The sequence below is a fragment of the Gorilla gorilla genome, chromosome 2 (assembly GCF_029281585.2).
Source record: "Gorilla gorilla gorilla isolate KB3781 chromosome 2, NHGRI_mGorGor1-v2.1_pri, whole genome shotgun sequence".
In the NCBI taxonomy this organism is placed as follows: Eukaryota; Metazoa; Chordata; class Mammalia; order Primates; family Hominidae; genus Gorilla; species Gorilla gorilla.
Window position 1 is genome coordinate 52,029,711 of NC_086017.1, and position 27,412 is coordinate 52,057,122.

General features: G+C 43.2%; 1 protein-coding gene and 1 pseudogene across 14 annotated transcripts in view; one reads left to right on the plus strand and one right to left on the minus strand.

The window, feature by feature from the left end:
- TRAK1 (trafficking kinesin protein 1) overlaps positions 1-27,412 on the plus strand; it is a 211,902-nt gene that overhangs the window by 112,222 nt on the left and 72,268 nt on the right. For 3 of the 14 annotated variants that reach the window (XM_019024012.4, XM_031009137.3, XM_031009138.3), the window contains exon 1: positions 23,289-23,654. The exons of 10 other annotated variants lie outside the window; for them this stretch is intronic. In XM_019024012.4, coding sequence (XP_018879557.3) covers positions 23,591-23,654 — 64 coding nt within the window. In that variant the 5' untranslated portion in view covers positions 23,289-23,590. Of the gene's footprint in view, positions 1-23,288; positions 23,655-25,881; positions 25,965-27,412 lie in introns of those variants that run through there. One more of the 14 variants, XM_063703720.1, reaches the window with a different exon arrangement.
- Positions 19,696-20,422, minus strand: LOC101141839 (thiopurine S-methyltransferase-like; annotated as a pseudogene).

A 27,412-nucleotide genomic window follows, 5' to 3' on the forward strand; every position in this document is an offset into this window, starting at 1 on the left:
GAGATGGAGTCCAGCTCTCTTGCCCAGGCTGGAGTGCAATGGTGTGATCTCGGCTCGCTACAACCTCTGCCTCCTGGGTTCAAACGGTTCTCCTGCCTCAGCCTCCCAAGTAGCTGGGGCTACAGGCACGCACCACCATGCCCGGCTAATTTTTGTATTTTTAGTAGAGACAGGGTTTCACCATGTTGGCCAGGCTGACCAACCTGAGCACTCCTGACCTTAAGCCACCCACCTTGGCCTCCGAAAGTGCTGGGATTATAGGTGGGAGCCAACTTTTTTTTTTTTTTGACTGTACAGAAGAATTTGAAAATGTTCCTATTTCTGTTTCTTACCAAAAATACGAATCCTTAGAAACTCACTGGGAAGGAGTTTGTCTAAATTTAAAACCAAAGATATTGGGAATATCCAGGCTTCTCATTTATGTGACATAGCAAAATGTGTGTACCAAGGCTGATAACTGTTGTGTGAAAGCTCACTAAGCTGGATGTTTGGAGAGTCCAAATATCGCTGCAGCAGCAAACCAGTCATGCTGATGGGCTGCAGAGCTGATACCTGGTAGGATAAGCAGTAAACTAGGTGAGTGTTTTCAGTGTGGTCATCATGGCCAGGGTGTGAAACTTGATATTGCAGACTTGAAAAAAAGGATAATTTAAAAAATGAATACTTTATGATTCTGATATTTGTTCAAAATGTGCCTTTGTAGAAGTAATTTCACTCTTTAAAAACTTATGGCAGCCAATAATTTACATATCTGCGTATCACTGTGTCACTTAAAAAAAAGTATAGCAATCCTCCTACCTGCAGATAACTTGGTTCAAAACCAGCTTATGTCGCATCTTTAAAGATTTCTTGTAATTATTTTTACTAATACAGGCTGATCTCTCCAATTTTCTTGAATTTGTGAGATTATTTGTAATAAACAAATTGGTACTGCAAGTTTCTCCTTTAGGGTGTATCTAGGGATGTTTTCAGTTCTCTTTATTAGATATTAATAAGAAAAAGGTTTTGCTTACATTGACCCATAAACCCTACAGAGTCTTCGTGAATACTGCAGATAATCAGTTTCAATATGGATAATAACAGAATAATCCACACCAGGGTAGATATGAAGCATGTTAGAATTGTACTCATATTGAAGTTAAAGCTTTAGAATTTCTAGTATGTCTTGTAGCATATAGGAGGCTCTTAGCAAGTCATTTTGTTGATTCACAACGTCTGTACCACCAAGGAGATATGTGGTATCGTATGGAAAACTGAGTCTACAGTAACCTCCTTGGTAGATTTTGTATTTGCTTTTTTCAGACCGTAGACATTTGCAAAAAAATTCACAAGAGAATAGTAGAGTTTGTAACAGAATTATTTTTTGGGAAATCTCTCTGCGTTACTTACCTTTCCTTAGGAGACCTTCTTGTGATTCTGCAGTACCTATCATGGCCATTTCTCTCACAGGAGGCTCCTGGGTCCCATTCATACACTTTTTTTTTTGTTGTTGTTGTTGAGACAGGGTTTTGCTCTGTTGCCCAGGCTGGGGTGCAGTGGTGCACATATGGCTTACTGCAGCTTTGACTTCCTGGTCTCAAGCAACCCTCTCACCTCAGCTTCCTGAGTAGCTAGGACTACATGTATGTACCACGTACCACCACGCTCAGCTAATTTTTAATTTTTTTTGGAGAGATGGGGTCTCCCTATGTTGCCCAGGCTGGTGTCAAACTCCAGGCCTCGAACAATCCTCCTGCTTCAGCCTCCCAAAGTGCTAGGAAATCAGGTGTGAGCCACTGCACTTGGCACCATTCACACTTTGATTAATCACTGACATTTACAGTATAATTGGAAGACCATCCATGGGCAACACCACACAATTTTCAGAGAACATTCACACAAATTGCCTCATTTGGTTCCTGTAAAATGCCTACAGTTGGGTAGGGCTGGTTTTATTATAGGTGAAATGGATGTGTGAAAGGCTCAGTGTTTACTCCATGACACTGAGCCACAGTTTCTAAAATCTGTTTAACAGTAGACTTGAGGCCGGGCGTGGTGGCTCACACCTGTAATCCCAGCTCTTTGGGAGGCCGAGGCGGGTGAATCACCTGAGGTTGGGAGTTTGAGACCAGCCTGACCAACGTGGAGAAACCCCATCTCTACTAAAAATACAAAAATTAGCCAGGCATGGTGGCAGATGCCTGTAATCCCAGCTACTTGGGAGGCTGAGGCAGGAGAATCATTTGAACCTAGGAGGCGGAGGTTGTGGTGAGCCGAGATCGTGCCATTGTACTCCAACCTGGGCAACAAGAGCGAAACTGCATCTCAAAACAAACAAACAAACAAAAAAACAAACAGTAGACTTGAACAGAGAGTGAGTGTCTTTTTTGTTTGTTTGCTTTGTTTTTAGTTATACAGTTAAGAAAAAAGGAGAAATCCTGGTAGTAGATAACACAACTTATGATAAAACTGGAAGAACCAAAATAAACATTGAGCGGAGATTCTGAAAGTTCTTAGAGCGTGCTTGCCTCCAAGCCTTAACTTAATTCTGTGTCTTCTTCTGTGGTTCCTGTAGTTAGAGCAACATAGCTATTTCCTAAATATCTGTTAATTGAACGATCAGGTGTTAACTCTTAAATACAGGACCCTGTAGAGCGGAGCTCTCTCACTAAGGTCCTGCCACCCCTAAAGGGTCTGTAGAGAGAATTTAGGGGTTCCATGCACTTATAAAGGGGCAAAAAAATTACTTTTATTTTTATTAACTTCTAACTGAAATGCAGCATTTCCTTTAGTTATGAACATAGACACACATAGGCACAGTGGTATTAGCAGGACCTGTGATATTGTCACCAGTAGAAATCACAGATATTTTCAGGTCATGCTTCAGTGGAAGCAGATACTTTGAATAACTGCCTTTGTTCATCACTGCCATGAAGTTACATTTGTTGTTAAATGTGCTGATAGATCTTTTATTTCATGTCACAGTTGGGTAGAGCTGTTTTTGTTATAGGTGAAATGGACATGTGGAAGGCTCAGTGTTGTGGAATACACTGGAATTCTGTCTTATTTTATTTATTTAGATCTTTTATTTCTTTTATTCTTCAATAAAGAAGCACTTACCAGATATCACAGCCTTTTTTTGTCGTTGTTAATATCCCAGAGTTTTTCAAGTTTTAGATGGAATTGTTTTCCTTTTTAGTCCTTTGTATTTTACGTCTTCAAAGCTTTCTTCTGAGGAAAGGGTCTGTGAGCCTTGCCAAACTGGCAGGGCGGTCACCAGAAGGCACAGGTTCAGAGTCCTGCTGTGTGCATGGTATCCTTTTTGGGTTTCGTGTGTTTGTTTACACGTGTGTAACCCTGGAGATGCTGTGACTCACCAGTGTGTTGAATCAGTTTTGAGGTGTGTGAGAAGACAAGGTAGCCTGCATCGATTAGGGCAGAGGTTCTCGGTTGTGGGCGGGCATGGGGATAAGGAGCGCTGGGGTTCTGATACGCTCCCCTACGTGAGAAATCCTAGAGAAGAGGGCCAGCTACACATTGCTACGCAGATCAGAGCAGACACAGCCCCTTCCTGCACATCCTCCCCCTGAGTGGAGAAACGCGGCTTTACCTTTTAAATTTGGCCCTCACTTGACTTCCTAAGAAGAGGCGAGAAAGCTTTGGGCATCCACCTTTGCCAGGTGGTACAATGACCTTTTCAGAGAAGTTTTAGTGCTTCTCCCAGTCAGGTGGACTTGTAACTCCTGAGTCTGAGAAACACAGAAAATTAAAATGACCCACAAAACAAATATACCCACAACGATGGGACATTTGGGAGAAAGCATAGTCAACGTACGGTACTTGGAGTGTGCTGGGTAATCCTCAGAGTGGCCTGAATTTAATACTCTTGCATTCTGTACATGAGGATGGCGAGGCTCAGGGAAGTTAGGGGAAAGTCACATACCTAGCAAGGTGAGTCAGACCTAGTTTGTCTGGTCTGACTCCATCTCTTACCCAGTATCTCAGATTAGCTACAAAGGGGACAAGAAAACTTCTTGTTTAAGAATGAAACTCACCTGGTGAAATACAAAAAAAGCAAAAACCCCATCAAAACCTTAGTTTCAAAATCTGTCAGTAGCTTATTTATTTATAAATAAATAAAATATATGTCTAACATATTCAAAATTCATTTTTTTTCATGGCTCAGGGCATTGTCCCAAGTGACACTTAGCTTGATAACAGCTTAATTTGAAGATGAGGTTTCTTTTTTCCCTGTGATTTTCACCTCCATCCTGTGGCTTGTAGGTCACACTTCCCTAATCCCTGGTGGAAATGACAGTGTGTGCTATAGACTTTTGTAGTCACATAATACGCAGCAGACAGCAGACATGAAAGCTGCTGCATTGGTCTTTAGGTGGCTATGCAACTGTTTTTGGTCCCTTCTTCCAGGGGCTGTACTATGTAACTTTTTGGTTAAGGAGCATTGATTGAGGGGAAAAAAAAATCCATATCTCACCTGCGTATGATCTGCTGACCACCCTCCCTGAGTTTACCTGGAGGAGGCTTTTTCCTAAGAAGAGAAGGTTATGAAGCAAATAAGAGTTTCAAAATATCGTTCCATCGTTTGCTTTTACTGTAAAGTAATATTAAGGAATTAGCCAACAGTATTTACTGAGTGACTGGTATTCACCTCTAATCCTTTGAGGACTTGTTTGCATTTCAGCTCAGGTTTTCTGACTAAGGAGATAAAAACATCTCCTGGACTATTTATTTTTTTCTGTGACCTAACCCAAGGACTTTGCACTGGGTTGGACCAATGCAGGCAGCTCTTGAGGCCTTCGGTGCCATCCTACCCCGAGTTGCTTACTTTGCTTATGTGGGAGGAGGGAGGGTGGTCTGGGAACCTGCATATTAAACCAGCTCCCCTTGCCATTTTAACGTTTAAAAATTGAACTTAAAAGTAAACAACAACAACAAAGACCTTTAATCTAGTCGAACCATCATTGTTCACATGGGGCCCCTGAGGTGCGGGGTGCATTGACTTGCTAAGCCTTGCACAGCCAGGGTATGTGGGGCCAGGAATTGTGTGGAGGTCTCCTCACCACTCTAGAGTTGTGTCCATAAAGTAGAACCTACAGTAATATTATTATACCCCCATTTTCACCTTTGCTCATTCACTTGTGTCCACACGGTCACAGACATAGCAAGCATTTATACAGTTGGTTTTATGGGGCAATGAACCTCATGTTTTTTACTCATGCAGGGCTCATCCCAGGAGAGTGGGAATTTGCTCAAGATAAGGCATGAGGACCCAGAGTATCTGGCATGGGGTTTAACTGGAATCCCTCTACCTCCACCACTGTACCTGGAGGCTCCTGTCTCCCCTCATCCTGTTTGACCCTTGAGCAGGGCCAACACAGTGGTCGCTCCCTTCTGGGCACTCTCCTGGCTTGGCTCCCAGTGCCTCACTTGCTCCCAGAGTTCCCTTTTGTCTCTCTGGACAGTCTTTCCAGCCTCGTTCACCAGTTCTTTCTTTTTCCTCTTCCTCTGAGCTTCCAAATCAGTGGCTGTCAACCCTGATGCACCTAGGGCTTTAAAAAATATAGTCTGCCAGGCGCTGTGGCTCATGCCTGTAATCCCAGCACTTTGGTAGGCTGAGGTGGGTGGATCACCTGAGATCAGGAGTTTGAGACCAGCCTGGCTAACATGGCGAAAACTCCATCTCTACTAAAAATACAAAAATTAGCCAGGCACGGTGGCATGCACCTGTAATCCCAGCTACTTGGGAGGCTGAGACAGGAGAATCTCTTGAACCCGGGAGGCAGAGGTTGCAGTGAGCCGAGATTGTGCCACTGCACTCCAGCCTGGGTGACAGAGTGAGACTCCATCTCAAAAATGAACAACAAACAAATAAAAATAAATAAAATAAAAAAAATACAATCCTAGGCCAGGCGTGGTGGCTCACGCCTGTAATCCCATCACTTTAGGAGGCCAAGGCAGGCAGATCATATGAGCCCAGAAGTTCGAGACCAGCCTGGGAAACATGATGAAACCCCATCTCTACAAAAAATTAAAAAAAAAAAAACAGCTGGGTGTGATGGTATGCACCTTGTAGTCCCAGCTACTCAGGAGGCTGAGGTGGTAGGATTGCTTGAGCCTAGGTGGTAGACGTTGCAGTGAGCCAAGATCGTGCCACTGCACTCCAGCCTGGGCAACAGAGCGAGACTCTGCCTCAAAAAAAGAAAAAGGAAAAAACCAGCCCTGGAACCAATCCCCTGCAGATACCAAAATCCATGGATGCTCAAGTCCCTGATATGAAATGGCATAGTATTTGCATTTAACCTGTACACATCTTTCCATATACTCTAAGTCTAGATTACTTGTAAATGCTATGTTTTTTGTTTTTTTTTTTTTGTTTGGTGTATTTTTTTTTTTTTGAGTCAGTCTTCTCCTGTCACCCAGGATGGAGTGAGTGCCTTGGTGCCATCTTGGCTCACTGCATTCTCAACCTCCCAGACTCAAGCCATCCTCCCACCTCAGCCCCCCAGTAGTTGGGACTACAGGCACATGCCACCATGCCTCACTAACTTTCATATTTTTTTGTAGAGACAGGGTTTTCACCATGTTGCCCAGGCTGGTCTCAAACTCCTTGGCTCAAGCATTCCTCCCACCTCAGCCTCACAAAGTGCTAGGATTATAGGAGTGAGCCACCATGTCCAGCCTAAAATTTTGTATTGTTATTTTATATTGTTTTTCTCCCCCTGAATATTTTTGATCCGTGGTGGATACAGAGGGCTGACTATATATCCTCCCCAGGCCCCACTGTCAGGCATAGTCATTCTAATTGATCCTCAGGTGACTGTGATGTACTCCTCTAAATGTTGGCGTGCCCAGCCTGCTTCTGTCTATATCCTCTCTCCCAAGGCTGTAATACCAGCCACATGTTGGTGACTGCCAAATGTATGCCCACCCTGACCTTCCCTTCCTCCCTCAGCCTCATGTACCCACATACTGAGATTATTAACTCATCCATTGCGGAAAGTGGATTGTTCCCCCCTCCACACACATTTGTCTTAATAAATACAATGTGGTTTACCCCATTTCTGTATCCTCCTGGCCATCCACTGGCCCTGTTAATTCTTCCTCTAGATATATCCCAGACCTGTTCTCCGACCTGGCTGCTGCCACCCTTGATGAAGCTACTGCCATCTCATCCCTGGACAGCTGTAACTGCTCTCCCAGCTTCCACTCTTGCTTCTCTGCTGTACTCTTTGGACCCAGCAGCCTGGCTTATCTTTTTTTGAAATCCAACTGGGTCATGCTGCTCCTTTGTTTCCCATTGCCCTTTGGATAAAATGCGGGCTCTCCGGAGACTCTGTGACCTGGCTCTTGGCTCTATCCAGCCAGCCTCGTTCCACCCTCTCCTTACCCTATAGCAGCCCCACCAGTGCTTCCAGACCCTCGAATGCACCAAACTCCCATGACCTTGGATCATGCCGCTCCCTCGCTACCCCTCTTCCTTTTCTTTTTTTGTTTTGTTTTTAAACTTTTTATTATTTCTCGAGACTGGGTCTTGATATGTTGCCTAGGCTGGCCTCGAACTCCTGGGCTCCAGCGGTCCTCCTGCTTCAGCCTTCTGGGTAGGCTGGGACTACAGGTGCATACTGCTGTGCCCAGCTTCTTTTCTGTTCTTTGGTTCTCAACAGAAGTGTGCTGTCCATGACAAGCCTTCCTTGACCACCCCATCTGTGGCATCCCCCACTTCCGTTGCCTTTTTCCTGCCTTCATAGCTTTCATCAATCTTTATTTGCTTATGTAAAGATAACCAATAATTATAATAATGACTCACATCTACTGAGTGCTTACCACTTGCCAGGGTTGTGCTAAATGCTTTACCTTTACGAGCGCTGCAGGACATAGACACTAGATTTGTTGTAGTACATAATCCTCTTTTTGTTTAAGCAATTTTTCAAATATATTACAATTGTTTTATCTAAATTGAATTGGCCTTTTAATCCTTGTTTCAAGATATTAAAGTTAGTTTATACAGATGTAACACTTTTTTATAGCAATGTAAATGGACTAAAAATTTTTTTAAAAAGAATGCTTTTAATACTATCGATGAAATAATAAACAAATTGATATAATTACATTAATAAGCAAAACAGGCATGAACAGACAGGTTGGGAACACATACATGACCATTTTTCCGCTGGGAAAATGCTCAATTCACAAGAGCCCAGATGCCTAGGCACATGAGACAGTGGTCAGCTGGTCGGCAGTATCAGCAGGCTGTGGGCCTTTCCTTCCTTCCTCTCTTTCCCCTTCCCCTTCCCCCCTCCCCTCCCCTCCTCTCCCCTTCCCTCCCCTCTCCTCCTTTCTTCCTTACCTTTCCTTTCCTTTTACCTTACCTTACCTTTCCTTAATCTTGCTCTGTTGCCCAGGCTGGAGTGCAGTGGTGGCAATCACAGCTCACTGCAGCCTCGACCTCTTGGCCTCAAGTGATCCTTCTGTCTCAGCCTCCCGAGTAGCTGGGACTGCAGGTGCACGCCACCATGCCCAGCTAGTTTTTAAATGTTTTGTAGAGACAAAGTTTCACCATGTTGCCTCGGCTGTCTCACGCTCCTGGCCTCAAGTGATCCACCTGCCTTGGCCTCCCAAAGTGCTGGGATTACAGGTATTAGCCACCATGCCTGGTCTTTTTTTTTTTTTTTCTGAGGCAGAGTCTCGCTCTGTTGCCCAGGCTAGATTGCAGTGGTGTGATCTCGGCTCACTGCAAGCTCTGCCTCCCGGGTTCACGCCATTCTCCTGCCTCAGTCTCCTGAGTAGCTGGGACTACAGGCGCACGCCTGGCTAATTTTTTTGTATTTTTAGTAGAGACGGGGTTTCACTGTGTTAGCCAGGATGGTCTCGATCTCCTGACCTCGTGATCCGCCCACCTCGGCCTCCCACAGTGCTGGGATTACAGGCATGAGCCACTGCACCTGGCCTTTTTTTTTTCTTTAGAGACAGTCTTGCTCTGTCACCCAGGCTGGAGTGCAGTGGCATTAATTATAGCTTACTGCAGCCTCGAACTCCTGGCCTCAAGCAATCCTCCTGCCTTTCCTTCCCAAAGCTATGAAATTGCAGACAGGAGCCACCATGCCTGGCTGGTTTTTGGGGGCCATGGCAAGTGCAGGCTTGTCAGAGGAATTGGAGAAGCAGGGATTAGTTAGGAAAACCTCTCCACTTCTTGTGTTTCATGCCAGGTAGTGTTTGTAACTTCAGAACCCGCCCTTACCTTACCTACCTACCATGTTATGCTCATTTCACCTACTGTCCCCTGCTGTATAGGGAGTGCCTTGAGGGCAGAGATCATGTTAGTTTTGTTCCCTCTTCTGTACACAGGGTGGAGCCCAGTACCTGGCACAGCTGAAGGAGGAATGTGCTGCTGCTGTCTCTGTATTTCCAGGTACTCCTTGTTGACCTCTAGCCAAGACAAGGAACCTCCTTATGAGATGTCATCTTCTGAGCTCTCTTGTTGGAGGGAATACCACGGTGATGATTGAATATGAAAAGTCTTGGCACAGTGGCTCACACCTGTAATCCCAACACTTTGGGTGGCCGAGATGGGAGGATTGCTTGAAGCCAGGCATTTGAGACCATCCTTGGCCACCAAATGAGACCCCATCTCTACAAAAAAAGAAAAACAAAACCAAAAAAACATGAAAAGTCTCATCCAGGGTATTTCCCACTGGGAGTTTTACTTTCGGCCTGTGTTTGTGTGGAATTGGACTGTGTGTGGGAACATCCCAGCTCTCCTCCTCCTCTGACTAGTCATCCCTGGCTTTTTGTCTTTGTTTTTAGCTAAGTCCCTTTTTCTTTTTGGTGTGCTTAGATGTGGACATCTGTCAGTGCTCTGGCTTGGGGTCTCCTCTTGCCTACATCTTCTTTGCTTTGGCTGTTGCCTCTCTGCAGGTGATGGCTATGTTTCTCTCTACTGCCTGAATATGTTGCCAGAATGTCATAGAAACTGAACGTGTGCTTGTCATCCTCACACTAGCTGTTCTTACCACCTGCCCGACTTCCATAGAAACTCGGGGTGGACATGCGCCAGGCCCTCACCAATGACCCTGTCCATTCTCATAGGCGCCTTCCCCTGTTCTCCTAAATCCATCGATGCTAAGTTTGTACCTCAGTCCTGGTTCTGAAACCTGTTTCTCTATCATCATAAAGAAATCATGGAACCTCTGTGTACTTTGGTTTACTTTTTTGGTGGGTTTAAGGAAGATTCTGTGACTTCATTGGTGATGACATGGCATTGGGAGTTAGGGTCCATTTCTGATTTTCAGAGTGAGGAAGCAGGCATGTGTGTTACTGTTTTAGAGAATTGTGGCACCTACCCTGTTCTTCAACTCTTGGTACCTGGCCTTGTAATGAACACAAATGATCTTTAAAAGAAGTTAGATTTTAAAAATAATATTTTTGTGGCTCACACTTATAATCCCAGTGCTTTGGGAGGCCTAGGCAGGAGGATTGTTTGAGACAAGGCATTTGAGACCAAGCTGGGCAACATAGGGAAATCCCCATCACTATAAAAAAATATTTAAAAATTACCCAGGCGGTGCATACCTGTAGTCCTAGCTACTCAGGAGGCTAAGGTGGGCGGGTCACTTAAGCCAGGAGTTCGAGGCTGTAGTGAGCTGTGATCATGCCAATGCATTCCAGCCTGGGCAATCGAGTGAGACTCTGTTTCAATACAAAAGAAAAATAAATAAATAAATAAATAAATAAATAAATAAATAAATAAATAACATTTCTTTTCTTTTCTTTCTTTTTGTTTTTTTTTTTGAGATGAAGTCTGGCTCTGTTGCCCAGGCTGGAGTGCAGTGGCACGTTCTTGGCTCACTGCAATCTCCACCTCCCAGGTTCAAGTGATTTTTCTGCCTCAGCCTCCCGAGTAGCTGGGATTACAGGCACATGACACCACACCAGGCTAATTTTTGTGCTTTTAGTAAAGACAGGGTTTCACCCTGTTGGCCAGGCTGGTCTCAAACTCCTGACCTCAGGTGATCCACCCGCCTGAGGCTCCCAAAGTGCTGGGATTACAGGCGTGAGCTACCATGCCTGGACAAAATAATATTTCTATCACAAAAGTATGCTGATTTTAGGTAATTTGAAAATAAAAACAAAAAGATGACTAACATAGTAACCACCACTCACTTTTTGTGAGATTTTTTTCTAGATTTTTTTTTCTGCAACACATTTATTTAAGGACATAATGCATTTTAAATAAATATTGTATGTTGATGATTTCCTTTGGCATTAAATTTCTTGAAAAACACAGTTTTCAGCATTGCTTAATATTCTGTCATTTATATTTGACCATTCATCTATTATTAGGAATCCAAGCTATTTCTACTTCTTCCCCAAATAACACATGGGTGAATACCCTTTTACTTCCGGATATCAGGCCAGATAGTACTTACAAGCAATTTGCCTGAAAACACTGAATTTGGTTATTTAAGAAGCCTGAACACATCCTAAAGATTTTTTTATTCGATACCTGAGGAGGGATGTCTTACCTCTTTCTTAGTTTGTGCAGGTTGTTATTCATTAGTGAATGTTTGGAAAATAACGAACAGGTAATGGTCAGGAAGGTGATGACTAAAGTTTACGTGAATATGGCATATCATTTCAAGAAAGATGGGTTTTTTCCCTTAAACTCAAAGTTATCAAGAGATCAACTTCTCAAACTTTGTACCAAGGGCAGTTTTGTGGGGGAAAGCAGTAATGTATGCTATTTGTGGAGTTTAGCTAGAATTGATAGATGCACCTGATCCCTGTGGAGTAGTTGATATCTCTGTGTGGGTTGGGTAACGCTGCTTTATAGTGAAGCTTTTCTTCTTCCAAGTGCCTCTGAGAGGAGAGAAAGTGGTTGGAGACCCACCAGTCCTGCGTTAGAGGGCCATTTCTCCATCATCCACCGACTAAATATGTGACCTTGAGCAAATCACTTGTCACTGCATTGGGACTCGGTTTCTTATCTGGAAATTAATCAGCATTAAATATTTTATGGTTCTCTGAATGTTTCTTTGAGAGATTTTCACTCTCTAGTTAATGGTATCCCATGATGAAGTTTTTTAAAATTGTTTTTTGTTTTATGACCATTTCTTAATTTGAGTTTCTGTGTATTGCAAAATAGGCATTAAGAGAATAGGGACCTTTAATTTTTGTTTTATAGAAATTGTAGTGTGATTTTCTTTTTCAAATGCAAGTGCTATTAAATTGCTTTCAGGTGATAATGTAGGAACATCTTATAAGTATTCTCAGAACCCTATAGACATATGCACTTAACTCTCTAAGCATGTTTTAAATTACACAGGACTTTTCTTGTTAAGATATAGATATGTACAAGGCTTAAATTCTAGTAGATTACAAATCGTCGAAAATAATTTTCATCTTCAGAGAGTAAATTAATGGAGCAGAGTCCATGTCTGCTTGAATGGGCCAATATCCTCTTCCCAGGGCCTTGTGTTGAATAGGTGCCTAATGAATGCTTCTTAAATAAGCGAAAATGCAAAGACATATTTTTAAATTTAAAAAATAAGCTTTCTCCTTCCTTATCTTTTTCCATAAAAACAAAACAAGATTTAAAACTCATGTATAGAATAACAAGATCGTTTTATTTGTTGCCACTTTCCAAAGATTGCCTTCATTTTAATTAAAATCCTAAGTGAAACAAAAATAGAGACACTGGCCAGATGTGGCGGCTCACAGCTATAATCCCAGCACTCCCGGGGGCTGAGGCGGGAGGATTGCCTGAATCCAGGAGTTCGAGACCAGCCTGGGGAACATGGTGAGGCTCTGTATTTATTAAAAAAAAAAAAAAAAAGTACAGACACCACAAAATGCAGTACACCTATACAAATTAAATGAATAAATAGCACACAGTGGTGACCTTCTGAAGGGGAGTGTGGTCATAATTTTATTATTTTATGAGGTGGTGACCTAAAAGAAAGCATAGGGTGTGTGTGTGTGTGTGTGCGTGTGTGTGTTTGGAGGAGGGGTACCTCTTGGAACATCAAAGAGTCTGTTGTCACCTAGACGTGTGTGTGGTGAGGCAGGGTTGAATGAAGGAAGGAAGGATAAATTATTGGGGTGGAGTAGGGGTTGTGCTGAGTTGGAAAGGGGATCTAATTGCCAGGAACTTTTCATTATCATCTGCTAACAAAGCTAATGGCAAGATGTATACATTATAATGTATTTATAAGTAGTTACCAAGAATTTCTCTTGTGTAAATGCCCAAGTACTCTGGCTGTGTCCTTTCTGCCATCCCAAAGCTCTGGGGCCATTTTGTTTACAGGCAAGGACCTAAGTGAGCCCTGAGAATTGTGCCTTCTCTCTTCTCTTACTGCTCACGTATGCGGTCTCTTTCTTGGGCCCATTTTTCACCACTGTTAGTTGACACAGACATCTGCAGGATCAAAGGTAGAAGCAGAGACACCCTGGAGCACAGTCACTTTCTGTACATTAGCCAAATGCAGTCATGATGCCTCCACCCAGGTGTGGGCCTGGGTCTCAGGTGCTGAGTGGAATTGAGGGTGCCCATCTTGGGGAAGTAATCAAAGGCAGCCTTGTACCAGGGTGCACGACAGCACCAGGAGACTTTCACAGTGTCTGGTGAGCACTGCAGCCAGGTACTCATACTGGTCAGCAGACCTACCCTCATGGTCCCTGGGCTTACTTACTTTGTCACCTGTCACCTGCCAGGTTTCATTTTTTGTCATCAAACCAGATTCCAATGTTGAGTATTTATTTTTTTCTTTTTAAGAAGAAAAATGCCTGGCAAGCAATTCTGTACAGATTTTTCTTTTTCATGTTATTTCAGCATATCTAAGACAAAGCTGGAACGGACTCAGGTGGGAAATTGACATGACAGCTCAGCTCACACTCCACCTCCCGTGATGGGCCCAGGCTACTGTGGTTCAGCTGAGTTTTGGCGTGAATGGAATACAGGGCCGTTTGAGCTTCTGGTTTACTTGTGTTTTGAGGCCTGTGGCACCTGCTACGTGACTTGCTGGACATAGGTGTGAGATTTCCCATACAGCCTCCCAGGCTGGCAGGAGGCAGACTCAGAACCATGCAGGCCGTGTACTGATGCTACCACACCCACGCCCTTTTTCTTCTCTCTGTCCTTCTCAGAGGTAGGGTTGATTTTAATGAGAACTACATCAAGGCCAGGATGCACGTTGGCTCCTCAGTGCTCTGCCAAATGCCATCTCCCTGCTTTTGGATATGTTCTCTAAAAGCCAAGCTTTGTTCCCCCACCTTCCCCTGGAGGTGGGTTGGTGCCTGTGCCTGAAATGAGGAGGAGATGGTTTGGGAGGGGGTAGTTGACAGCAAGCTGTTCATTAGCAGTCTGCCTTCTGCCGTGGGTGCTCAGTGACTGGCAGCGGCAACATTTTAAAAAATAAAGATCAGGCTGGGCGCAGTGGCTCATGCCTGTAATCCCAGCATTTTGGGAGGCTGAGGCAGGCGGATCACGAGGTCAGGAGATCGAGACCATTCTGGCTCGATGGTGAAACCCCGTCTCTACTAAAAATACAAAAATTAGCCACGCGTGATGACACATGCCTGTAGTCCCAGCTACTCGGGAGGGTGAGGCAGGAGAATTGCTTGAACCCGGGAGGTGGAGGTTGCAGTGAGCCGAGATCGCACCGCTGCACTCCAGCCTGGGCGACAGAGTGAGACTCCATCTCTGAATAAATGAATAAAATAAAGATCAGAAAGAGAACTCTGCAGAAAGAAGCACCCTGCTCAGTTAATTTTCTGAAGCAAGTGGAAGGAAGGCCTGCTTGTAAGGCTGTCTTTCATGTGAGTCCTATGGCCCCCTCAAGGACGGAAGGTTAGGAAGCCTCTTCCGGGTCTTCCTCTCTTCTGCCGTAGGCTTCTTGGCTGGCCCGGCATACAGGTGCCCTGACCAACAGGGAGGAAAGCTCTGGAGTCTGGAAGCAGGTTCCAGAGGGGAATTGGGACCTTGGGGGGCTGTGTGTGCTAGCAGTAAGGTGGAGCACTGGGGATGCATAGGAATTGGGAAGTTGTTTTGTTCAGATGGCCACACTGGGGCCTGGGCATGCCTGTGCTGATCACCTGTGAGGCATGGGGGAAGGTGGGATGCGGCAATATCTGTGAGGTCTGAGACACTCGGGCAAACTCATAACTGCATCATTTATATACTTTATTGCTCAATTGTTAGTGTTCATTCATCTTTTTAATATATTATATAAATTGAAATATTCATATACTCACACAACTAAGTACAAACTTAGAAATTTTATTAAATTCTTTTAAACATTTAAATTTGATTACAAATATGTTTAATTGGATCACAGACCAAATCTATTAGAGTCTCTTAAATGCTCACAAAAGAGAACATGTAGTTCTAGTAATGACAACAAAACTCCTGATACTCACACTTAATATAAGCATCAGTACTGTGGGTTTAATTCATTTCTTTGTGAATTTCTGAATCTGTTTTATATTTTTCCAGTGATCTAGTAATCTTAATAGATATTAAAGAAAATACGATCTCAGCAGCTGTGTTAGATTCCTAGGGCTGCCGTAACAAATTACCACAAACTTGGTGGCTTAAGACAATAGAAATTTATTCTCTCACAGTTCTCTGGAGGCCAGAGGTTCAAAGTCAAGGTGTTGGTACTGTTGGTTCCTTCTGGACACTCTGAGGGAGAATCTGTTCCCTGCCCCTCTTGCAGTTTCTGGTGGCTGCCGGCCATCCTCGACATTGCTAGGTTTGTGGCCGCATCTCTCCAGGTTCTGCTCTGTCTTCACGTTGCCCTCTCCTCTGTGGGCCTTTTCTCCTCTTCTCCTCTGAGGACACTTGTCATTGGATTTAGGACCCACCTCAATCCAGGGTGATGTCATCTCAAGACTTTTAACTGAATTACACCAGCAGGGCTGGGCACGGTGGCTCATGCCTGTAATCCCAGCACTTTGGGAGGCTGAGGCAAGCAGATCACTTCAGGTCAGGAGTTCGAGACCAGCCTGGCTAACATGACGAAACCCTGTCTCTACCAAAAATACAAAAAATTAGCCGGGCATGGTGGCGCATGCCTCCCGGCTACTCAGGAGGCTGAGGCAGGGGAATCACTTAAACCTGGGAAGTGGAGGTTGCAGGGAGCCGAGATTGCGCCACTGCACTCCAGCCTGGGTGACAGAGTGAGACTCTGTCTTAAAAAACAAAACAAAACAAAAAAAGAAGAAAATGAATTACACCTGCAAAGACCTTTTTTACACCTTCACAGCTTCCAGGTGGACATTATCTTTGGAGGGGCCGCCTTCAACCTGATGTCTTTTCCTGAAATGACAGATTATTTATATTTGGCCACTTGTGGTTGTGACCTGGTGTCCCATCCAAATGACACACTTCACCTGGAACATGTTTGAAAACATGTACGAGTTTTGTTAGTGTGTTACTGTTATCATTAGCAGCTTTTATTGAGCTTTTATTTTCTAGGAATTTGGGGCCCCAGTGTAGGCAGTCAGCTCTCCTCTGGAGCCCTCTGGCCAATCCGTCACCTTACAGCCCTGGGGCTGATCCTGCTCCTACCTGAGTATAGTCTGTGCCCACAGCGTCAGACCTTTCTGTTCTTGATACTTGCTTCCTCCTTCCATGTAGGGTTGGCTTATTCAGAGCCATCCTACTTAGAGACATATTTGTACACTGTTTTATAAAAGGTATTAGTGGCAGAAACAGCAGTCATACACATCCACCTCTGCTGCTTCCTAAAATGGATTAAAAATAACTTCCTAATATATTCTCCCTTCCTTTGTATATCAGTTGCCCTGTTCACTTGGTTGCCCTTTTCATTTTGATAGTCATTGAAGATTCATGGCCTTTACAGACTCACCTTGTCTCTTCTAACCGTTATTAACTCTATACTCTTTTGGATATTCAAATTGTCACAACACAGTGCATGGTACGTGCATGGTAGTCCTTTTAAGATGGCTTTTATATACCTTATCGCTTCTCCCTCAGACCTTTTGAAGTGGTCTTTGCTTTCTTGAAACCTGGTGTTGCAGGTCCCTCTTGATTTTTCCCTGCCCGAAGACTTGCAATCAGCCACTCTACAAGGAGCCCTGTTAAGGTCTAACCTAAATCTGGGCACCAGAATGTTGACTTGCTGCTGATGGATTGGAGGGGTGTCCTTGTTGAGCCACTTATGTGACAGAGCTGGAAAGAGTTGTTTTGTTTGTTTGTTTTTAATATCATGAAGTTACATAGATATTTTCAGTTTAACTCTCACTTTCCTGATCATTTATTTTGTTCTTTAAAAAAAAATACTTCTCAATTTGTTTTCTCTGTGAGGTGCTAACTTGAGTCTTTATCTTCTTTAATTGTACCTCTTCTTTTTTTTTTTTCTTTCAAATTCCATTAGCAAATAATCCTTGGATGCTTTTTCATTCACTTATTGAGAAGTGGAAAAGGCTTAGGACGGGGATCATTCCTGGTTTATATCCAGATGCTTTTGGTATTCTCTGTGCAATCCTGGGCAAGTGACTTAAGCCACCAAGACCCCTTTCCTTGTCTCCACAATGAGGGAGCCATTAGGTCGCAGGGGTCTGAGGAGTAAATGAGATATAAAGTATTAAATGCCAGGTATACAGTCAGCACTTTCTAAATGGGGCAGCTGAAGATGCGGCGACTAAGGAATGGCTGACCAGGTGGCTGTGAGGCTTACCTGAGACGGCTCCTGGGACCCTGTTTTTATTCCTGACTTTGTGGTGGCAGTGATGGAGGAGTGTCGGGTCATGGTAGGGAGGAGGCTGCTTTTTCGGCTGCAGTAAACCTGGGCCGAGGGAGGGCTGTAAGCCTCAGGAGTGTTGGGTCTCTTGGTGTGAAGGAAAGTGGATTTGATGTCAGATAGACTTGGATTTTCATTGTGAAACTCTTCGCAGAGCTATGGACTGATTGCTTTGTCTTTCCAAGCATATGAAATACTTTTGGTGTAGTTCACTTTGAAATGCTTGAAGCTCGTAAAAATCACCCCTAAATGATGCTGTTTCCTTTGTGCTTATTTATACATTGTTTTGTTTCTTTCCTGTTTTCTTAAAAAGTGAATTGGATATGTGCAGCTTTGGACTTAATTTAAGCTGTGCTCAGTAATGTATTGTCACTGTTTAGAAATGGTGCTTCGCTCCCTACCTCACCCCACCTGTCACTCCTGCTCATTACTGTGAACTCAGTGCCTTTGAATCAGTTATGTTGGAAAAAGCTTATAAATGGCATTTCTACCTCATTTCCCTAATTATAGCTTAGGAATTTGTACCCCCTTTTTAATTGTTCATTTCCTGGCTTATTTCCCTTAAAAAAAAAGATTAGAGTGATGAAGATGATCACAACTAACGTTTATTGCAAACTCTCTTTGTCCCAGGCACTGTGCTAAGTGCTCTGCCATACACTAATTGATTATAGCTTCCCCTGTCTCTGTGGAATGTATTATAATCACCCCCATTTAGCAGATGAGACTGATGTTATCTAATAAGGTCACAGACATGGAAAACAAAGATCCTGTACCAAACCTCAGACCATCTGACTCCAAAAGCCCATGCTCTTAACTATGAAATCTGTTATTTTTTACTTGTTTTATGGTAATGGGGTAGGAATAAAATGTTAAAAAAATTCATAGTGCTGTAAGGTAAATGTGCCAAGTTTTATTTAAGGGGTTTCTATCAAAACAAAAAAGCAAGCAAATAAGGGATTTGTATCCTTGTATTTTTTTTTTAACTTTAACAAAATTTATTCTTATAATTTGAGAATATATTGTTCCATATAAATTGGATTATTTCATTAAAATGTATTTGTTTCTTGTTTCTGTTACATATAAAATTGTACTGGAGAAAACATGTGCAAAGAGATGGCTAGGATTTCAGTAAAAGACAAAGGTTTATAGTGAAAGCTAATCTTTTATATAGGTCTTGGGATTAGTTGAACCCTGCTGAGGTATTACATTTCTTTAATTATTCTAAATTCCACAGAATGTCAGTTTTTCTATGTCTATTATATTTAAGTAATATTCATTGCATTTTTCTTTTATTTTTTAATTAAACAATACATGCGGATTGATTGGTAAAAAGTCTTGCAGTCTGTAAGTAAGACACACAGTCATAATCTTCCACCTCCTCGCCTCCCCAAAGGAGCTACTTTAACATTTTAGTATCTATTTTCTTCTAAAAAGATATATGCAGTTTTGAAAATTGAACAACTGCCTAATTAAGAATGGGCAAAGGGAGCCGACCATGGTGGCCCACGCCTGTAATTCCAGCACTTTGGGAGGCCAAGGTGGGCAGATCACTTGAGGTCAGGAGTTTGAGACCAGCCTGGCCAACATGGTGAAACCCCATCTCTACTAAAAATACAAAAAATCAGCTGGGTGTGGTGGCACACACCTTTAATCCCAGCTACTTGGGAGGCCGAGGCATGAGAATCCCTTGAACCTAGGGTCAGAGGTTGCAGTGAGCCAAGATCGTGCCACTGCACTCCAGCTTGGACAACAGAGTGAGACTCTGTCTCAAAAAAAAAAAAAAAAAAACCTATGTGCGTTTTTGAACAAAGATCTTTGATATGATTTGTAAACAATAAAAAATTGATGCATTACATTTTCATGCCTTAGCATAATTTTCAATTGCTGAAACTCAAAAACATGTTGATGTTACTTGATTTTGTTTACATCTGATTTACTTTTCTGTAAGTAGATATAACTTTTCAAAAATGTAGTCAATTTGCCAACTTTCATGTTGTTCTTCAAAACCATCAATCATCTCAAGACAATGAATATTGCATATTGTATTGAACAACCTTTCAATTTCAGCATGTTGAACATAAGATAGTGGGCCTGCATGTTTAGTTGGGTCATAAGAAAGAACACACACGAGGTACTGAAACCCTTTTCCCAGGAGGGACAACATTGTATCTGCATAGTGTTTGAAATCTCCTAGATTAATGGCAGCCAGTGCTCCTCTATCCCAAATTCTGTCAAATTTGTCGATATGTGTTTGGGGGAAGATAATAAATGCTGCAACAGTACAATGAAATGTTCTCTGAAGAACTCTTAAATACTTTGGCTTCAGGAACTTTGCTAATTGGTTCTTCTGAGTAAGACAGATTCTGCTCTGTAAAAAATTCTCGTATCCCAAGTGCACTGATTTATACACCAACTACATTGTGTCCTTGGTCTGCAAACCATTTCATCTCAACAAGGAGGAAAAAATACCTTCAGTCTACTCTCACCTTTAAGAAAAGTATCCAAATGCGTCTTCAATAGCTGATGTCCTTGTTCTTGATGAAAAGCAGTATTGCCGTTCACCCACTTGTCTTGCCATTCTTCCAGAGTTCGTACTTGGTTTTCCTGACCTCAGTATTGGGATACTGTTCCATATCAAATGAAGCTCTTGTATCATCCATAGTTTTCATAGACACCATTGTCTCATAAATGTATGTTTTTTAATGCCTTTACTGGTTTATTACAAAGGATACTGTGAAGGATACAGATGAAGAGATATGTAGCTCCAGGAACCTCCATGTGTTCAGCTATTAGGAAGTTTGTCTGACTTTCATGTGATGCTTTGAGGAGTTTGCATTTCCTGTTCCTTTATTTTCTTTTTTTAGTTTTTGGGGTAGGGTCTCACTCTGTCACCCAGGCTGCAGTGCAGTGGCATGATCACGTCTCACTGCAACTTTGAAGTCCTGGGCTCAGGTGATCCTCCAGCTTCAGCCTCCCAAGTAGCTGGATCTACAGGCATGTGCTACCACGTCTAGCTGGTTTTAAATTTTTTTTGTAGAGATGAGGTTTGGCCATGTTGTCCAGGTTGGTCTTGAACTCCTGGCCTCAAACTATCCTTCCTTCTTGGCCTCCCAAAGTGGTAGAAGTACAGGCATGAGCCAATGCAACCAGCCCTCTGGTTCCTTTATTAAATCATTTTGCAAATTCTTGTTGGACCTTCCCCACCCTGATTGGATTGAACTGGCGAACATTGCTGATTTTTTAGGAGTTTGTTGTTAACTATTTGCCTGTTTATAAGGCCCATCATCATCTTTTTAGAAATACCTTAAGGTATCTCAGAAAACCTCGGGACACCGGCCTCCATTCACCTGTCTTGAGGTGAACGTCTGAGGGGCTGTTTGGGAGCTTGCAGTGGGGGCTCTTGAGAGGCACCATCATGGCCAGAGATAGGACGATATTAAAGATTAGAGGGAGAGATGAGATGTGTCAGATAGCAGAGGCAGTTATAAGAAAGGAATTAAAATCATTGTCTGCTGACTTTAAATAGTCACAAGTCCTAGAAAACTGAAAATGTATATTCAAGTTGGGATCAGGGAGAGGGAATAAAGTAAGTGAGGGAGGCTATGGGATCTGATATCTACTTTGACCAGAAAGAATGTGCAGTTGGGTTGGGAGTGCCTTGGAGGAGGAAGAGATGATGACAGAGGGGCACAGGTCCTCCAGGGTGTAAGTGGTAGCCAGGAGACAGCAGGGCCAGGGACGGTGTCATTCCCTTGTCTCCTACATTTTCTGAACTTTTCTGGAATCCTATTAACAATTTTAGCCAAAATTCATCATCAGCATCAGTGGTTCCACTGCAGCATGCGGGGATGGTTTCTTTGTCTGCTTGTGGTTTGGGCCCCTGCCTTTAACTTCTCTTTTCCCTCTGGGACTTGAGGCTCTGTTATCCATAGTGGGTGCCAAAGGGTTGGATCCTTGCAACCCTGCAAGGATTGCAAGGACCTGCTCCCACTAAAGGCTGGCCAAATGGGGTTGGCCAGCCACCTGGTAAGTGGGAAGGTCTGATGTGGTATCCTGCCCAGGTGTGCAAGCAAGGCCCAATGATGAGGGCCAGACATGGCTGTAACATGAGGAGAGGGTACCCCAGAGCAGAGAGAGATTTCTTTGAGGACCTCACAACACAACGTTACAGGCTCTTCAGCTTCCAGTGATTTAGGAAGATTGAGATAGATCGATACAAAGTATGGATTCCATCTAAGATTCTCTATATAAGATGTGTGTGTCTATGTGATTTTCCTTTAAATTTCTATTTTACACACAGAAGCAGACATACACATACATAGAAACACACACACACACACTATTATCTGTATATATGCTGCTGTTGACATCAACAGATACTTACAGTACCTGGCCAAGAGGACAATGAAGTAAATAAGTAGTTTTGGTTTAGGGCAAGGTTCTCAACCAAGCAATTTTATATCCAGGGGACATTTGGCAATGTATGGAGACATTTTTGGTTGTCACATCTTGGGGGTGGAGGGTAGTGCTACCTGCGTTTAGTGGGTAGGCACCAGGGTTGCTGCTAAACATCCTACGATGCCCAGAATAGCCTTCCACAACAAGAATTACCTAACCTCAAATGTCAATAGTGCTGAGGTTGAGAGACCCTGCTTTAGGGAATGAAATTCAGCCTATAGGATAGTCTAGAATCTGTCTTATTATCTACTACCTTGTTTTATTATGAATATTTCAAACATATCAAACATTTAGAACTAATATTAACTGTATTTTTTAAGGAAATAAAACATATGGGTGCATTTATAAGGAAAGTTTTAAAACCTCATTTCCTCACTCCTTCCCCAGAGGCAACTAACTTCCTGCAGGTGGACTTTTTTATTCTAGTGTGCACTTTAGCGCCTTGATTACACATGTACGTGTCCATGAAACAGCATATTGTACTGCACAAGCCCTTTGTGATGGCGCCCTCCTCTATTTGTATGTGACAGGCTGTTTTTCTAGAAGTTTGAGCAAAAGCATGAGCAGAGAATAGTAGTGCATCTAAGTGAAAATGTTTCCATTTTCTAAGTAATTTACATTTCCTTTAAGTGGTGGTCAAAAATTATAAAAGATGTTTAATGTGTTAAATCAGGTTGAGGAAAGGAAACCAAAAGTAATGATTTGCAGATTTTAAAAGGTGGCAGATTTCAAATCCAGAATCTTCTTTCTATCGTGACCCAAAGTAGGGTGAATAAGCTTGTCCTTACGTTTGTTGAAGGTGATGATGGTGCTGACCCCTCTGTCTCTCCTTTGCCTGTACCCTTTCTTTTCCCTGCCTGGCATCTCTCAGCCTCTGCTGCCAACATCCTTGGAAGACATTTCCTCCATCTCTGCATCATTTTTCAGAGCCGGCCAGTTTCTATGGCAACGGTTAGATTGAAAGATGAGCGGCGAGCAGGAGACGAGGCTTGAGTGAGACAGCCGGTGGTGGTGTGTGTCCCTGACGTCACCCTCTGGGCGTCTGGATAGGACAATCCTGGCTACTCCCATTCAGGGCTGCTGTCCAGTGCTGCTTTATTGGCAGTGCTGCCAGGGTCTCCGTTAGCTCTCTGCAAATTGCCTTCCTTTCTGCTCCTCCTACTCCCTCCTTCCCCCATAGAATTTTTCTTTTCATTGCCCACTTTCCTGTTTTGGCTCCAGACTGTCGTTAAGAATGTACAGCCTAATTCTGGTGTGTTTCGGGATATTCTTCTGTCCAGTATTCTGGAAGGGCGGGGAGGCATGGCAGCGTTTTACTTGACGTTGATGGTGCTGTGAAGTCCATTCTTTCCTCTGCAAGACTACTGACTATGCAGAAATTTATCGAAGCGGATTATTATGAACTAGACTGGTATTATGAAGAATGCTCGGATGGTAATTATGGCCCCTGCAAAACAGAGCCGGGATGTATAGGGGTATTGTCTCCTTCTGGGTGGGGGGGTCCTGAAACCTTTAGGGGAGACAGGCGGCTGGCGGATGGGAGGTACCAGAACTAGCACCACTGGCTCTGGCAATTCCAAAGGCATGGTGGAGGAGGTGGCAGGTGGGCAGGGCTCTTTACCGTGAAAGACTCCTGCAGTATGTATGATTGTTTGCTTAGAAGGGGAGATGGTTTTTGGTGTGCTGGGCTTGTAAGTGTTATACTTCTATTGGATTGAATTTTCTCTGGTGTGAGATGTGAGTGTGTTGTTGATGCATGAATGTGTGCAAGTGGAAATGTGTTCACTGCGCTCTTGCTGTTGGAGGGGATAGGAAACTGGGGGCTTGGAATAGTGTGTTCAGGAGGTGGCTTCCTGGACTGTCAGCAGCAGGCCTGGAAGACTCTGCCCTTTTCTGAGCCCAGACCTGGGAACCATCAGAGGCTGGAGAAAAGGCAGAAGCAGCTTACCACTTAGCGGGTGATTCAAATGAAGTTTGCTTGTTGGATCCAACAGAGATGGGGGTGGGGAGGTGATGGGAGGGGCAGGGAAAGAATGTGTCCTTCTGTCACTACCTTGGTTTGTGCAGGGAGGGTGTGGCACATTCCAAGGGAGACTGGGTGGAGGCCAAGTTGTGTGGCTGGACAGGTCTCAGGAGGTTTCAAGCACACAGAAAACAGCACTGAGGTGCGTTCTCAGAGACATCACAGTGGGCGGGGTCTCAGGTTCCTGGGGTGTTGGACATCAAAATTGTGTATTACACAGTTAATCTGTCTTTAATTTTGTCTTAAAAATGACCCTCATATCACATGCCTTCACAAAAAAGGGGCCCAATTAATATATACACTTTGAGGGTCTGTTCCCCAGTGATGATATGTTCCCAGCCCTATATGAGCCGTTAATAGATAAGGTAAGTGCTTTTTAATTGAGTCAGGAGTTTCAGAATGCTCTATTCCTGACTACATTTGATTAACCTGAATGATGTAACAGGCTGGGACCTGGCCTAGTTAGTAAACTGAAAAACTACATAATTATCTCTTATCCACTGATTTTTGCCGCGACTGTGGGTTAAGGCTTTCTCAGGGGATGGTATTTAAATGTGCAGAAAAACTATGCCAGTTCAATCTCACTGTCCCCCAGCTTTAGATGCAGACATTGTCATGTTCGTTCTGTGTACATCTTTAACTATCTTGAGTAACAAGGATTGGAGGCAGTTCCCAGGGTCATGAGGGGAAAAGATGAGTGAATTTTTTCTTTGGAATATATTCATTCGAAAAGCAAGTTCCCATTCTGTTACCTAACTCCAAAAGGAAATTCTAGAGATGCTCCTTTTTGGAAACCATCATTGACCTCCTTCTAGTTTCCTTGGTGATTTGTGACTCATTGAACCCTCTATAACTTTTTAAAGTAAGGGATTGAATATATCCTCACTGTAACACTGGATTAGGGAGCACTGGTTACAGCAGGGTGCTGTCAGAGGCCCCGTGGATGAGTCAGGTGGGGCCATAGCTCTGTGGATGCCATCCTAGAAGTGGAGGAAGAAGGTTTCCTAATACCATGACCCAAATGCCGCACCGTCCAGTTCCCTTTACACCCTGAAATAAAGCCAGTCACTTGCCATGGTCAATCTGGAGGGTGAGCGGAGGCCTGCTCTTATCTGGGTGTCCATCAGAAGGATTTTCTTACCCAGCACTTCCTCAGTTGAGTGTTTTGGCCCTGAGAGACCCTGATCTGTCTTCCTCTAAGAGCAAAGGAAAATAGAAGAGGAGATGGCTCATCTGTTCAAGGGTAAATATATTGATTTATTTATTTCTGAATTATTGTTATTGTCTGAATGTATGTTGAGCAAAATACTTGTCCTTTATCATCTATCCCATTTTGGATGAAGGGAAGGTTTTTGAGACAGAATTTACTGGGACCACTGGTATTTTCATACTCCCGTTTAAAGAGGTAGCAAAGTAGGGAATAAAGGAACAGAAGTCCAGAAATAAACTGGTTTAGGAAACGTACAAAAAGGAGATTTCAATTATGTGCCAATTTTGTGGTTACTTGCTTACACATTTCTAACTAGTTGGGTTCCTTCCTAGCTTCAGGCAGATTAGTCTGGAAATGAAATTTGCCCCTGTTTATATGTGCCTGTCTTTTATTTGCCTCTGTCTTTTTTATCGCAACTCAATAGACACACACCATTGCTTTGTCTCTGATTATTTGGCATTTGAATCGTCAATGAGGGAAGCTTTTACGGAACTTTTGATACTAATAAAAGGTGAGTCAAATGTTTTAAAAAAGATGCAGAATCATCATTTATGTCAGAGTTACTGACTCACACTTAAATTGCAGTGTTAGCACAGAAAAAGAAATGTATATGGATGGGAATATAGATTGCAGGCCAATTAGGACCCCTCTTTTGAAGTTGGAATTAAGGGATAGCTACTGTTCTCTTCTATCTTTGAGGGTTAGGAGAACTTTATTCAGTGTTGAATAACTGTATTCCTCCTGTTTATTAATGTTTGTTGTGGTGGTCTTCTATTCAGCACCCATCTCTGCCTGTCCTGCTCCCCCGCCCCCAGAGGAGGATATAATAAGAGGCATGGGACAGGGGCTTATAATAATAAGACATTGGAGGGGTTGATTACCCAGTGTCTTCAAGTAACTTTTACGAGAGATTTGAAATAGCCAGCGATCAATGCAAAATAGCAATGGCCTTGGCAGAATTTGCACATACATACTCCATGTTTACAGTTTAAACTCCGGTGTCAGACAGGGTCATAGTTACCCAGATTGGATGCATCCCATCTCTGGTGCAGAACCTCTAAAACTTGGGAAATCATTGAAAGTCATCTGCTTATTAAAAAAGCAGATTCTCAGACTCACATCAGACTAGGAGAAGTCCTGAGAAATCTAAATTTTTAGCACATGCTTTGGGGGATTCTTTACATCACGTGTGTTTGGGAAACTGTGCTGATTGATGTCCATGGAAAGCAGCCTCAGGCATGGGGAGGGGCTGGAAAAGAATTATTTAGGTCAGTTTCAGGATCTTAGATTGTTTCTTGGCTACACTGGCCACTTTTTAAAGTGTGCTTAGAAAGAGTATGACACCTTTTTAATTTTCAAAAGGACTTGGGTTCAGTGTATGTCCTTATGTTAAAGAAACAGCCCTCTTTGTAGTTACTCTAGAAATAGGTAGAATGGCAGAAAGAGCGCTGGCTGTCTGTGTTTGAGGACTGTTTTGTACTTCATGTGGCCATGTGGTATGGGAACATCCTGGGATTTCTGTGAGCCTCTGTGAACTCAGATTCCCCATCTGGAAAACAGGAGTAACAACACTGGTTGGAGCCTTTATGGAGTGTAAATAAAGTGATAGCTCTTTGTAAGCGACAAAGAGCCAGGTCAGTGTTTAATTTTATTTTCTCAGAAATAGTACTAGTTATTAAGGCCTTTAACAAAAAAAAAATCTTTGAAAAGGCTAATGGGGGCCTGGTATAGTGTGTCATGCCTGTAAGCCCAGCATTTTGCCAGGCTAAAGGGGGGAGGATCACTTGAGGCCAGGAGTTTGAGAGCAGCGTGGGTAACATGGTGACATCCTGTCTGTACAAAAAATAAAAACATTAGCTGAATGTGGTGGCATGCGCCTATAGTCCCAGCTACTCGGAAGCTGAGGTGGGAAGATTGTTTGAGCCCAGGAGGGTGAGGGAAGCTATAATTATGCCACTG